Genomic DNA, 14,825 nt, shown 5'->3' on the forward strand with positions numbered 1-14,825 from the left:
CCACCAGCCACTCCTCGGAAGGCTTCCGTAGTGATACTGCCTCGGAAACCCAAGGAGGGGTTGCTATGAGTCAGGGCCGACTCAATGGCACATAACAACAACAACAACAACAACAACAACAACAACAATCATTTCTGGCTGACAACAGCAAAAGGAATGATGGCGTAAGAATGTGTCATAATTAGGGGAAAGTCAGAACTCAAACAATAGTAAAATGAAGTGTTTCAATGCACTATATTTTAAATAGGCCTTTGGAGGAAGGAGGAGCTCTGGTGACACAATGGCTAAGCGCTTGGGTGCTAACTGAAAGTTGGGCATTTTGAACCCACCAGCTCTGCATGAGGACGACGAGGCAGTCTGCAGTTCTACTCTCTCCTGCAGGGTTGCTAGGAGTCAGGATCCACTGGAGGACAGTGGGTTTTGGGTGGGTTGCAGGGAGGGAAAGGGGAAGAGAGAAAGAGGAAGGGAGGAGGAGAGAGTGTTTATAGCAAGTAGTTCAAGTAGGCTGAAGAGAAGATGCAAGTAGAGTATGTATGTATATACTTTCTATCTCCCATGTATATGTGTGTGTGTGTGTGTGTGTGTGTGTGTGTGTGTGTGTGGTGGTTAGGTGCCATCAAGTCAGTTCCAACTCATAGTGATCTATGTACAATAGAATGAGAAACACTGCCTGGTCCTGTGCAATTCTCACAAGTATTGCTATGTTTGAACCCATTTTTGCAGCCATTGTGTCAGTCCATCTCATTGAGGGTCTTCCTCTTTCTCACTGTCCCTCTGTTTCACCAAGCATGATGTCTTTCTTCAGGAACTGGGCCCTCCTGATAACCTGTTCAAAGTTCATGAGACGAAGTCTCTCCATTCCTACTTCTAAGGGCTATTGTGGCTCTCCTCCTTCCAAGACAGATTTGTTCGCTCTTCTATCGGTCCATGCTATATTCAGTATTTTTGGCCAACACCGCAATTCAAATATGTCCACTCTTCCTTGGTCTTCCTTATTCATTTCCCAGCTTTCACATGCATATGAGGAGAATGAAAATGCAATGGCTTGGGTCAAGCACACCTTTATCTTCAAAGTGACATCTTTGCTCTTTTAACACTTTATTAAAAAGGTCTTCTGCAGCAGATTTACCCAATGTAATACATTGTTATATAGGCTGCCTAATTACATGCTTACATGGACCATCACAATACACAGAAGTAATAGCAGATGCCGACAAAAACCAAGATGAAGAGAAAGAATAAGGGGATCTAAAACAGAACCAGTGGAGCCTCTACTCCAGACATTTTTGATTGTGGTGCTAACAATGCTCCAGCCAGAAGACAGTGACAGCCCCATGACTGAGCTGACCTAGAAGGTGGTGTGCAGACATTTTACCACAGCAAACAAGGCCCTTGAGGTGCTGGATCCAGCTTACCTCTCCCACTTTGTTGTCCCATGTTCTACTTGCACACTACTTGTCAGACTAACTGAATTATGGTCATTCCTCAAATGCACCATGTACTGTCTTAACTCTGGGAAAGTGCATGTGTTGTTGGAACATCATTCTCTTTGCCTGTCTGACTCTCTCATCTTGTATGATTTAGTTCAAATGACACATTTTTTAGGATGATGTTTCAGACAATTTCCTAAAAGCTGCTCTGTGCTCACACAATACATTATGCTGTCTTATAGCATACTGTATTGCAGCATGATTATCTGTTTATAGATCTGCCTTGCCAATTATATGGGAAGCTCCTTGAAGGAAGGCAACTGTCTGTGAATCCTTAGAACCTACGGATTAGTATCTAGCGCATAGTAGGAGCTAAATAAATACGTACTGAATGAACTAATATTAATTCATAATGTGGGTATAAATAGCTCTTGCCAATCGCAGTTTGTTGCATACCATAATATTTGTGCCTACTTCAAGTAGATTAAGTGGCTTTATTCTTTATGGAATAGTCTTGGGGTAGGGATTCACACAGGCTGTCCACATAATAGTATCCATTAGCCAGTTTTAAGTATTACTGCTAGGTGCAGATGAATATACATATAGCATTTGTGCAGGACTCGGAAACCCAAGGAGGGGTCGCTATGAGTCGGGGCCGACTCGACGGCACATAACAAGAAGAACAACATGGCAAGGGATCATTTTTAAAGTCTTCTATAGAGTAGTGCTGTTTAAAATTAGTTCTTCTGAAAAAGTATGCTACTAAAAACATGGCAGAGTAAATCTCAGTTTAAATCATTCCACTCGTGTATTAAAAAAACATTTACTAGTTTATACAGTATGGAATTTTTTGAAAAGGTAAAACATCTACCCATAGAAACCAATTAAGCTGTGGCAGTGCATTTTTCATTCAACCATCAGAATTTCTCAGCTGTTGATCTCACACATATATAGCTACCTCATAATAAATGGAAATAACTAGTTATGTGCCAATGACAAAGAGGTGGGAGATTACTCAGTGGAATGCTTAGGTCTGACACTTGGTAGGTTTCATACTGCTGATAGACTGGGTCGTGCCACAGTCCACCCATCCTGAAAAGCTTGTGTTGGCTTCCCAAAAGTCGCTGTAAACTTATGGCACATAGGCAAGACGACTCTTGTAGCCATCATTTTATGCTAGGAAATGGTGACTCATGCGGTAATGTGTTAAAAGAAACAAAACTGATAGAAGTTCTTTGTGTCAGTAGTGATCCATTAGTTTATCTCACGTTGTTCTAATGTTATTCAACATTTGGCTAAGTGTCATTGCCCCTGGCATTGAATCAGCCCTTCTGGAACATCCCTGTCCAATATATTTATGAAATCAGTCACTTCTTTCCAGCACCAATCTACCTACAAGAAGAAAGCGAAGAAGGTAACAATAGAAAATACATAAGAAAGAAAAAAAAGAAATTAAAGTATCAAATGCCTTATGACCTTTCAATGATGAAATTTCTTCACTGAGCCCACCAGAAATAAAGGTCATGAGGGAAAAATGCAAGTGTATAAATAGCCTCTATCTCTTCTTTGTGTATACTCTCCTCTTCCACCAAACCCCAAACCTCAAAGGAAAATTCTGGCCTTAATTTATTTCACATTTCCTTTTTTCTCATATATTACTCCTTCTAGTTCCCAAGCAGTACTTATGTCAGCTGAAGTAATCAGTCGGAGGAAGACCTAATCCTTAGGTCAAAATAGGGAACTTTTATTGAAGAGGGCAAAGATCTACTTGTCTAAGGGAAGTGGGACGGGAAGGGGGGAGCATAGAGTCAAAAGTGAAGAAAGTGAAGTGAATGGTGAAGAGGAAAAAGAATAAAAAAAGAGATGAGCCCACGTGTCTGATTGTCAGGAAAATTCTTTGTGGGAAATTAAAGATGGGAGGAAAGAATTTGAGGGAGCATCCAGAAGTGGAACACACAATCAACTAGAAAAGAGACTTCAAAAGTACTGCTGAGGGTGATAGATTTTGGACTTTAAAGTTCTATATGAAATAATGGTGAAGATTAGAACTACTTTAAATTACTTTTGGCCGTTAGACTGTTTGAATGTAATAGTATGTCAAGACTAGACCATGAGGGACTCCTAATTTATTCACATTATATGAATATATCAGATAGCCACTATTCCTAACACTGGATTCATAGGACTTGAGGTTGCTTATGAATCCTCATAGTTATGTACAATTTTTGCATTTATGCAGATATGTACATCTTTTAATTATAAGAATATTCATGTTATAGCTTTCAGCATATTCTTATCCCCCTCCTCAAAAAAAAAAAAATAAAAATTAAAGAATTGCTTTTTGGGAGAAAGAAGGCACAGTGTCAGGGCAAATGGCCAAGTGAAGAAATGTAATTAAAGATGATAATCAATTTCTAATTCTACTGGACAAGCTTAATAGGTCCAATGCAATTGATTTTCCCCAAAGACACCAATGTATTCATTCACCACCTTACTTTCCTGCCAGATTCCCCTCCTGATTTCCTTGATATTTGAAAATTCTTTTGGTGATTTTGTTTTAATAAAGTAATCCATGTTTATGCTAAATAAAGTAGAGAAACTAGCCACTGATGTTTGTAGGAACTGAATAAGAATGTGGAAAATTACAGCTAAGCCTGCAAGCAAATCAGATAATTATTTTAGTTTTGGAAAGACATCACGATAGACAATGAAACAAAGAAAAGGAAAGCAAACAGTAGTGATGAGAGTACTTAGGGCAACCAAACTGATTAAATACTCATCAAGGTAAATGGGAAAGATGTTTTCATTCATCTGCTGAATGATTAATATAGCATATTTGGTCCAGAAAACTTATTCAATGCATCATAGCCTAAGCATCAACTTAACGCTAACTGGATAAATATTTAAATTACAAAAGACAAATAGTTTCAAAAGGGAGAAATTATGAACTCTGAAAAATCTATCATTGCTTTACCAAGAGTGTTTGATCCCCGTTTTATTCAAACAAAGATGGGAGGCACAGAAGCGACCCCCAAGTCTTTCAAACGTATCTTTCTTCATGTGCCTCTTTCCTCATCTAAGAGCAAGACCCACAAGACTGAACCATTATCTTACTCAAGACAAAATTCAATGTATAGTCTTAGAGAAGACTTTCAGCAAAAGGAGCCTGTAGGGTTTCATGAGCCAAGTATTGGTATATCAAAAGCATTCATTAAATGCTTGTTGAATAAATGAGAAATATCTTCACTGCTGCCATTGTGGACATGTAACATTAGAGGCAGCCATGACTATGGGAGAGTAATGCCAGGGAAACAAGAAACTCCTCTCCCTGAAAATGTGCCTCTTCTCTCTTTCAAATTCTGAAAACCAGTTGCCATCAAGTTAGTTGCAACTCATGGCGACCCCATATCTGTCAGTGTAGAACTGCTGTGCTCAGAGTAAGACTCCATAGGCTTTTTCAATGGCTGATTTTTGAAAGCAGATGGCCAGCCTTTTGATTTACTAGCCACTCGTTAATTGGGCCTTGATTCTTAAAGGATTCATGCTCTCCCCAGAGGTTTTATGAGGGGATTGGGAGACTCTAATTCAAAAAGGGATCTGCCAAGAGTTATGGGAGAATGGTAGACAGAATAATGGTCCCCTAAAAATGCCCACATTAATCTCCAGAATCTGTGACCATGTTATTCTACATGGATAGGGAGAATTGAGGTTGCCAATAATCTGATCTTGAAGATAGAAATGTCATCTTGGATATCTGGATGTACACATTGTAATCACAAACCAAATGCAAACCCACTGCCACTGAGATAATTCCAACTCATAGTGATCTATAGGGATAGAGTTTCCAAGGCTGTAAATCTTTACAGAAGCAGATGGCCCCATCTTTTTCTCCGCAGAGTGGCTGGTGGGTTTGACCCGCCGACCTTTCGGTTAATAGCCCAATGCCTTAACCCCAGCATCACCAGAGTTCCTTTTATAATCACAAGTGTCCTTTAAAGTGGAAGAGGGGTGCAGAAAAGGTCAGACTAATACAATGTGAAAAGAAATTGACTCAGCTGGCTTTGAAAGTAAAGGAAGGGGTAGTCATGAGCCAAAAAACAGGAACAGCCCACAGAAGCTGGGAAATGCAAGGAAACAGATTCTCCCTTAGGCCTTCCGGAAAGGAACGCAGCCCTGCTGGCATCTTGATTTCAGCCCAATGAGACCTGATTTGGACTTCTGATCTTCAGAATTGTAACTTAATAAATTTGTGTAGTTTTAAGCCAAGTATGTGCTAATTTGGTACAGTAGTCATAGGCAACAGTGTGAGCAAAGAGGAAGGACTGGAGTCAGGCAGATTGGGTTTTGCCATTACTAGCCATGTGACTTTGGAGGTTATCCCATCTCTTTGCAGCTTCATTTTCTCATTGCTATACTTCTCATTGGTTTACAGCCCAGTGCCTTTACCAGCATCACCAGAATCACCTCGTGTTGATTTGGACTCATGGCAACATCATGCGTATCAGGGTAGAACCTGACTCCATAAGGTTTTCTTTCAGTGGCTGACTTTTCAGAAGTAGATTGCCAACCCCTTCTTCTGCAATGCCACAGTGGACTTGGATCACCCAGCCCTGGGCCATGTTCATTGTTACCTTCCTTTCTTTTTTGTCTTTTTCCCTATCTTCACAGTCTCTGGTGCCAGGAAAATGGGAGGATAAAAAGTGACTAAAGGGGTGAAGAAGATGAGAAAGCGTTAAACCTGAGGCATCTAGGATGAGGAATCCACACTGCCCACTACTGCTCAGGGGGGGCGATAACAAGACTGTGATCCTCTAGGGTTTCGTATCAGGAGGGTTTGAATAGGCTCAATCTTTTGTTTCTTAGAGAGTGGAAGAAAAGGTGGAGTGTGGGAGAAGGTTTGGGTAGAATAGGACAGATGGAGGAGAGAAAGAAAAGGAAAGGAGAGTGGGACCAGAATGGGAAGAAAATATAAGGGGGGAGGGGAAAGACTGGCATCTCTGCAATGGAACTGCACTTCTACTCAGAAATGAGGAAAATATAAAAATCAACTTGTGGGTCCTGTTCATTTTCTGTCTCTGGTCCCACACCATACTTCCTTTAACTTTAAGCACTATATTAGATCATAGGCATATAGTAACATGCATGAATTTATAGAAGATGGATTGCATGAATTGGGGTGGCAAGGGAAGAGGGGTGCATGCATTTGTATTAAATTCCAAAGGTAAGGTGGGCCTTTTAAAAGCATTGGAGAAATATTTTCTGGGAAATGATAGCTGAAAACTAACTACCCATACTTCTTGTTCTTATGTGCCGTTGAGTTGGACCCGACTCACAGCGACCCCTGCTTGGGTTGCTGAAGCAGTATCACTATGGAAGTAGATTGCCCAACCTTCCTTCCGAGGAGTGGCTGGTGGGTTTGAACTGTCAGCCTTCTGGTTAGCAGTCAAGTGCCTTAGGCACTATGCTACCAGAGCTCCTACTACCCATACTTAAAAGCTATTAAATCTCTTGATCTTCATTACTCCTTTTGCTGAGGTCATGTAATTTATATAAGGAAGGAAAAAAAGAAAAAAAAAAGTTAAACACAACATAGGTAAGGTCTTTGTCAAAAAAGTCAAACACAACATAGGTAAGATCTCTGTCGTAAATGACAATGGTATAATGTTCTATAAAATGAGGCTCCAGGTACTATAAGTACATGAATAGTGAAAAATGGAAACATCTAAGTTTGAATGATCACTTATTCTCTTTCAGGCTTTGTAGCCAATGTAGACTTCTTGACTACAGAGCTGTTAATGCCAGCAGGATAATTTCAAGCAAGAGCATCCAAACTGCAATAAAAATCATTGCTAGCATTTGGATGTACATTGTGTTCAAAGAGTTTTATTGACATTTGTAATATTGCACAATATTGAATAGGTCATTTTGTGGTTAAGACAAAAGTATTTTTGTTAACACATTAAATTTTGAGAAATAAACAGATTTTTAATCAATTTTCTAAAGTTGATTGATTATTTATAAGAAGCACAAGAGGAAAACTCATCAACTGCTGTTTCTTTTCAGGAATATGTATAAATATCAAAATGAGTTGCTGTGTAATACATCTAATTTCAAATCATATCAACAAGACTATTTCCCTGTCGTCTTTTCCAAGCCAACTTAAAATTGTACTAAATGTAATTTAAAGACATTACGTGTTGAGATTTTTCAAAACTTTTAAAAGAGAAAAGGAAAGTCTTCTGAAATGATCATGACATGTTTAAGTAAATATTTTCCCCAAAGGGTCACAGGATAATTTAACTTGAGAAGATGTGGGTAAACACAGATACACGCTGCAATATTTTAGGAAATAATTTGCCATTTCCTCTGATATTGGAAAGCCCTTTAAAATATACAAAACCTAGTATGATTTCCCACAAAACCACTTTCGTAAGTGATAGATACTCAATAGTGCTGATAAGTCAGTGAATCAGTAGGTTCAGAAATCTCAGGATAAAAAGGATAACTCACTACTTCATTCTACCTTCGAAATCTTGTCTCGTGGCCCCCAGATGACTTCACAATTGAGTTTACAGATCGAAAGACATTTTCTATGAGTACTCACAAATCTCCTTTGGAATATACAGAGATTTTCACAAAAGTTAGCATTTACTTACTATAAAGAGCATTAAGTTTGAACTTGTGGAGCACTCAGTAGATGTAGCTAACCCTGGAAAACAGCTCAACCAGCTGTTCCATGCAAGAATCTCAAAAAGCTCTGCTGGCAGCAGTCAAAACCAAAGAAGGAATTTCATAAACATGAAATGTGTGGTAGTGAAATACACTTGAAAGGTTAATCTGACATACTGCAAAAATCCAGAAGGTTACAGTAGTTTCTGTATAACCACAGTTGTGATTTCAAAACCTCCAGAGAAACAGCTACTTTTTTTATATGTAACCTGCCCTGTCTACACAGGAAGTGCTAGTTTTCCAGAGTGTACCAGTCTTGAGATGTTAGAATTTGAACCTAATGTGGGAGATATTGTACACACACATTGCTGAGAAATGACGGGACAATAAAATGTATAGAAGTTTGCACTTACATGTTAGGCAAATACATATTTGCTCCAAAGACCACACTGTTAATTTCCTTTGCTATGAAGTAGCAAGGATGAAAAAGTCAAGTCAATTGTGCTGTCTTACTAAGAAAACAGTTGTGCTCACTCACTGGATTCTTTGATTACCTGTGAATATCTCCATTTCTGGCATTTTGTACCAACTGGCTGCGGCAAACCCGGCAAAATGTTTTCCAGTTGCCTGAGGATTAACTCCTGCACATCCTCAGTGTTGTGTTCCAAGTAGGTAACTCCGAATGGCACAGTGGTGTGAATCACGAGCGAAGGCCCAATGTCTGGTGACTCTGTAGAGTAACAGGAACATGGAGATATACCTTAAAGTGGGTAACATGAAAGCACCTTCTAGCACTTCAACCCAGATTTAAGGATCAATCACAATAATTTGGCAATAAATGGAGGGCAAAAACCTTAGATTCTGGTCTTTGAAGCATAATACTAGGCTATTTCTGAAATTCAAAATCAAGCTTCTTTCAAGAAGAGGAAAGACTCAAAAGTATTTACAGAATAAACTGTCAGGTCTTAATGAAGAAGGGAAGGGGAGGGTAAGACGAGCACTTAATAGGCACTGCCTTGGGTGTAATAAAGGAGCTCCGGTGGCACAGTGGGTAAGGCATTTGGCTGCTAACCTAGAAGGTAGAGGTTCAAACCCACCAGATTTACAGTCTTGGAAGCCCTATGAGGGCTGGTATGGGTGGGAATTGATTCTGTGGCAGTGTGTTGGTGCAGTGCTTAAGGCATTTGGCTGCTACTAAAAGATTGGTGGTTTGAACCCACCTGCTGCTCTATGGAGAAAGATGAAGCAGTCTGCTTCCATAAAGATTTACAGCCTTGGAAACCCAATGGGGGTCACCATGAGTCAGAATAGACTCAGTGGCAATGAGTTTGGTTTTTGGTTTGGAGGGTGTAGTTAAATTTTTTGGTACGTTAATCTCGCATACACCAAATTGCAACCTTTTCAGGGCAGAGTTTGTTTCTTACACGTAGTCTATATACTCTTTAAATATCTGAGAACAAAATAGATGTTCAATTAACACTGTGTCTATTTTATGTTAAGTGTATTATAAAATATTTTGTTGAGATTACTTTGATGTATTGTTACTATTTTTTTAAATTAAGCTTTTCTCTAAAAACAGGCTTGTCCTCATAATAACCTTTCTTATATTTTAAATAGCTTTAAAAAGTCTGCCTCATTCATAACTTGGAGCTATATTTTATCTGAACTTGTGTTTTTGCTATATTTTCATGATTACCAATAATGAGTATCTGCTTTGTAGCTTTCACTCTTTAGTAGAATGTAAGGAAATCAAGCAAAGTTTGAAGTCAAAAGTGAAGTGAGGCATTAGAAAACAATTTTGAAAAGAATGTGAACAGAAGTTTGCATATTATTATTTGTTTAAATCATTCAGAAGTTTAAAGTTGAGAGGAAAACAATAGTTGTTCTGAAATGCAGGAAGTATATAATATGAAAGTTGGTGCTCTTCCCTGCTGAAAGAGGAGGATATTAAAGTTGCATAAGGCACTGAGATGCATTTGCAAACCTACTTCTAAAAATTCTTTAATTTAGTATTATAAAGAGCGAGACAATGATTTTATTGAGGCACGTCAGTACAGTGCTGGGAGACCTTAGTTGGCACAAATTGACTACTAAACAAAGGTCTGCAGTTTGAAGCCCCGCCCAGAGGGACCTCGTGAGGCAGTCCTGGTGACCTGCTTTTGAAAGGTCGCAGCCTTGACAACCCGGTGGCTCAGGTCCTACTCTGCAGCACACAAGGTCTCCATGAGTCAGAATTGACTCGATGGCATTTATTTTTTGTTTTCTCGGTGAGTTTTTTTTGGGGTGGGGAAGGGGTTACAATTTCGTATGAAAAAAAAATGGTTGAATGACACAGACCACTTGTCATGTGCCCATTTAACCTCTGTGTGTGTGTGTGTGTGTGTGTATTAAAATACAAATTAGGTCTGTGGTATGGATTATATAACAATGCATCTCTGCACAGTTTCTGATACAGATTAAGTGCTTAATAAATATTAGCCATGGATATGGAGGCAGTAAATGAGCTGCAACAAGGGAAAAGTCCCCCTGGAGGTACCTAAGTTAGAGCTGAGGGTTTTTTTGTTCTTTTTTTGCTGTACAGGTACCTCATTTTTCTATTGCTCTCAGCTCAGGGAACCCTGCCTGGTGGATTTTACAGCAAAACACCAGGAAAGAAAATTCCAAAATGCTGTAAACATTTTAAAGTGAAGTGAGTGCTTCCAAAGAAGTTCCCATGTATTAAGTGGGAGATCAGAATCTGCAGTAAATAAAATGGTAAGCAGCTTGTCTACTGTTTTCACCTCACAGAGGCTGGGACAGGAAAGAGGAAAATAGAAGGACCATCACTTTGCACGTTCAGTGCTTACCCTCTCAGTTAAGACTTTTATAGGAGTACAAAGTCTCAAGTTCTTTCCCTGAAAGCCATGTGGTGAGAAACCTACTGCATATAATTGCCTCAGGAGGTGTTATTTGTTATCAGTTAATAAACTCTAGCAGGCTTGTTCCAAGGGAGAATGTCAGTACCATCTCCCTTACATATGGTACCAAATCTTCCCAGAGAAGGAGAAAGTTACTGGATCAGCATGCTGAAGCAGATGAATTGGGGCTCTGAGTTCAAAGTTTCAAAGGAAAATGAATGCTCGCACCGAGCTGAGAATAACCAGGAGGTTGAACTGACCTGGCCATTTGTTCCAGGGGAAACTCGTAAAGTCAGAAGGCTAGTGATGGTGCATTGCCAGGTTTCTATGTTTACATTAGCCACCCACTCCACGGAGAGCAATAAAAAGTGAAATTTAGGATCCAAAGTGAAACAGCTCTTGCATAACAATGAGAAATGAGAGAACAACTGGGAACTTCTTTTTTTTAAAAAATTAGAATTAGACAAAAATTGTTGGGGATTTAGATTAAAATTTGAATAGCTCCAACCTAAAACATCTCCAAGTTAAAGGGTAGTTTTAAAAACTAAAGCCCAAAAATACAAACAGCCAATCAGAGTTTAAATATGACCAAGATTTGGAAAGGGAATATCATAAAAAGCCACAAACATGTTAATAGAACTCAGAAAATAAATTTAGTATAATCATTATTCATTGGTCACTGAGAAGATAATGACGCTATTTTTTTTTTCTTCCTTTAACAAGTATAGCTCTTTCCTTTTGACATTTTAAATGTAAAGTTCATAGTAAGTTGAAAACCATTTCTGTATTTTGGAGATCAATAGCTTTACGGTCAGGAGATAAGTATTTGAGCCCTTGGATGCCACCTTAATAGTCCATGGTCTTGATCAACTTAAACTCTCAGACTTCACTTTCTTCCATCAATTAAAAGACACTACTACTGTCTTTCTACCCTCATTTGTGAAGGATACTCTTCTTTGGTATTTAATAATAGGTTGAAAATATTTCCTTTTAGCACTTTGACATAATTTCGATGTGAGTTAGCTTCTGTTAATGGTAATCTGATGTTCATTTGATTGCAGGACTTTTGCAGGGAAATTTTCTTTTAGATCTGGCTGCATTTACAGCTTCATCTTTGTCTTTTTAAGTTCTACAGTGTTGGCTGGATATGTGGATGCTTAAATTTCTGTTTGCTCACCTTCTATGTCTTTTTTGGGTTTTCTGAATTTGAAGATTAATTTTTATTAATTCCAGAAATTGCTTAGTCATTCGTTCTCTCAACATTTCATTCTCCCCACTCTCTGTTTATGGAACTCTAATTGGAGGTAGATTAGATTTTGTCATTTCACCTTCATCTCTTTTTAAGTTTCTATTTCTTTGTCTCTCTGTGGTAAAATCTATGTAATTTCTTCTGATTTATCTTTTAGTTCACCTTTCTTTTTACATCTATGTCTATTTGATATTTGTCCTTTGAATTGCAAATTTAAACTTTTTCATTTTTAAATATTCTATTTGGCTCTTTTTCAGATCTGGACAATCAATTTTGATGTTTTTTTCTCCCTAGCCATATCATCACTATTCTTTTATTTCTTTAAATAGATTCAGTATAATTATTTTATATTGTTTGATAATTCCAAAATCTGCAACCTTTATGAGTTTCATTCTATTTTTGTTGTTTTGGATGACTATAATTTACAAGGGTGTGTTTTCCTGTGTGCTTTCTGATTTAAAATTTTTATTATTTATTATGAGCTTACCTTCACAGGAACTTTATCTGAGAAATTCTTTGAAGCCTGAGTTTAAAGAGGGTTCCTTTGGAGATTTGCTTTTGCTTCTGCCAGATGCCTTGGGGAGTACTACCACCCATGATACTTTAACTAGATTTTAAGAATATGCTGGCAGTATAAATTTTGGCACCAATAGTGCCTAAAGCACTTGACTGCTAACCAGAAGGCTGGCAGTTCACCCCAGCCACTCCTCGGAAGGAAGATGGGGCAATCTACATTCGCAGTGATACTGCTTCGGAAACCCAAGGAGGGGTCGCTATGAGTCGGGTGGACTTGACAGCACATAACAACAACAAATCTGCCTGAAGGTGAATTTGTGTCTTGACATCTCAGTGGAGACACTTGATTTCTCCCCCGACACACACACTCCACTCAAAGACAGGGAAACATCTCCATTGTCTTTCTCTGCTGGATTGGATATATCAGCTACAGAGAAGTTCTTAAAAGCCATAACATTTAACAAATCATACTAAAAAACCTTGAATTAAAAAAAAAAAAAAGGTTGATTTTTCTTGGAATATAAAGTGATCAAAATTAACTCTCTATAAAAGAAAATCCCAATATAAATAACAACAAAAAAAAAAAACTGAAAGTAAAATCAATAGGTTAACTTGAAAAAAAAAAAAGACTAAAGGACCTGGTTCCTTTACTTGGTGATTTCTTTCAACTTTTAATCTGATGTAATGCTTATTTCAACCACACACACCGCATATGAACATGTATAAATACACACACCAAGCTACAGACTATTATTTCTCATGAATATAAAATAGTCACAAGCCACATTAAAAACAAACTCATCAAAAACCATCAACAATCTGTTATAATGCATCCTATTAATAGGTACAATTAGGGAAAGCATGATAATTTTAATATATACTTAAAAGGTATCTATTAACATTTAGTATCAAATGGAGCCACTCCTCAGAAGGAAGGTTGGGCAATCTATTTCCATATAACTGCCTCGGCAACCCAAGGTGGGGTCACTATGAGTCGAGTCCGGCTCAACGGCACATAACAACAATCAAATGGACAGAAAAAAACACAATATAAAAAAAGGAATGCCTCAAAATGAGATAGAATATCTTAAAGTGATAGCTCACATCATACTTAGTTAAATAATACAGATTTCAGAATAAAATTACAAACAAACCAAGGATGGATGCTTGATAACACCAATAGTACTTAACATTGGCTTTGGCTGATTCATTAAGATAAAAAATAGAAATAAGATTAATAATTATTAGGAAGAAGGAAAAATGACATCACTGAAAATTGAAATGAGAGGAAGGGAGAGAACACTGCAAAAATAAATAATAAAAAAATTGAAATGAATCAACATTAAAACCCATAAAATTACTATTTTTTGAGATAGCTTTTCCTGTATGTCAGTACTAACAATAAGAAAAAGAATTCTAAAATAATTCTACATAATTTTTTTTTTCTATTTGACAAATTGTGGTGTAGGTAAATTATCTGGTATGGCTCTTCTAGCCATAAGCCTTTGTAAACTATGTGGTGGAATTTGCCGTGAGTAACTGAGTAGCTCCTGATTGTTAGTTATCCACCTGGGCTATTTCTGTTGGGAGCAACACAAAGTAATTTTCTGGGAAGTTCACTCTCTCTCAAGTGTATAGAATTCTGATGTTAGGATTGGTTAGTTTTACCATTCTGCCAGGCTCAAAAGGAGCCCTCCTAGGGGCAGAAGGAGTCTCTCTGACTGCTGGCGAGAAAGCATGCTACTGAGAGAAACGTGCTCCTGAGAGACATGAGAGACACACGTTGCAGAAAGAGAGACACGAGAGACATGCACTGCTGAGAGACAGACACGAGAGACAGGCACTGCTGAGAGAGTAATGTACTACTGAGGCTGCCAGCTGCTGAGTGAGACGGCCAGCTGCAAGAGACTGAGTGCATTTCTGAACTTGAATTGTAGTCTAGTGCTTCCCTAATAAACCCCATAATCTGGAGTTCTGTGTGGCCACTGCAGTGAACTATCAAACCCAGCAGAGGGGTGGTGGGTGCTGCAGGAGGGATGATATTGGTGTCAGAGTTAGTGAAGG

At 38.3% G+C, this 14,825-nt stretch overlaps 1 protein-coding gene across 1 annotated transcript in view; it reads right to left on the reverse strand.

Annotated features, from left to right (window-relative positions):
- Positions 1-14,825, reverse strand: part of RNLS (renalase, FAD dependent amine oxidase) — a 443,738-nt gene that overhangs the window by 37,149 nt on the left and 391,764 nt on the right. Inside the window, exon 6 of the mRNA XM_007944033.2 lies at positions 8,654-8,829. Coding sequence (XP_007942224.1) covers positions 8,654-8,829 — 176 coding nt within the window. The remainder of the gene's footprint in view (positions 1-8,653; positions 8,830-14,825) is intronic.

This window comes from Orycteropus afer, unplaced genomic scaffold (assembly GCF_000298275.1).
Source record: "Orycteropus afer afer isolate SDZICR_OR568_19922 unplaced genomic scaffold, OryAfe1.0 scaffold00118, whole genome shotgun sequence".
NCBI classification, from domain to species: Eukaryota; Metazoa; Chordata; class Mammalia; order Tubulidentata; family Orycteropodidae; genus Orycteropus; species Orycteropus afer.